Raw genomic sequence first — 482 nt, forward strand, 5'->3', positions numbered from 1 at the left:
TATGTAATACATATATAAAGATAAAACAAAATAAAAATAATTTTGCAATCATATCACTTTAATCCAACAGCCAGCAAGAAAAGCCAGTACACAATGTCTGATTCGGAGGAGGAGCCAGACCAAAGAGGGCGTGGGAGCGACTTCTCAGATGATGGACCGAGCACCAGCTGGGGGGCAGGCAGGAAGTCTGGTGGATTGAAGCGGAAACGGAAGGTGTTGTCTGATTCAGAAGACGAGGACGAGGGGCCACACGGCGGCGGGTCAGGCGCAGAGGAGTCAGAAGATTATGACGAGGATGCGGCCGGTGGGGACCCGTTGGAAGGTTTCACACATACTAGTTCCCAGTTAATGCAAAGTATGGGCATAGTCAGTGATGATAAAGTGCATGGATGTAACTTTTGCCTGACCCGTCCTCCTTTTTTTAATGATTTTTTTACCCATTTTGGGAGGATGTAGTGAGCTTTTGAAAGTTAAGTGTTTGA

At 46.3% G+C, this 482-nt stretch overlaps 1 protein-coding gene across 1 annotated transcript in view; it reads left to right on the forward strand.

The window, feature by feature from the left end:
• Positions 1 to 482, forward strand: part of LOC119582141 (PHD and RING finger domain-containing protein 1-like) — a gene marked incomplete at its 3' end in the record, with an annotated part of 5908 nt that overhangs the window by 1550 nt on the left and 3876 nt on the right. Inside the window, 1 exon segment of the mRNA XM_037930379.1 lies at positions 71 to 355. Within this exon segment, the coding sequence (XP_037786307.1) occupies positions 94 to 355 (262 nt within the window).

This window comes from Penaeus monodon, chromosome 15, assembly GCF_015228065.2.
Source record: "Penaeus monodon isolate SGIC_2016 chromosome 15, NSTDA_Pmon_1, whole genome shotgun sequence".
Lineage (NCBI taxonomy): Eukaryota > Metazoa > Arthropoda > Malacostraca > Decapoda > Penaeidae > Penaeus > Penaeus monodon.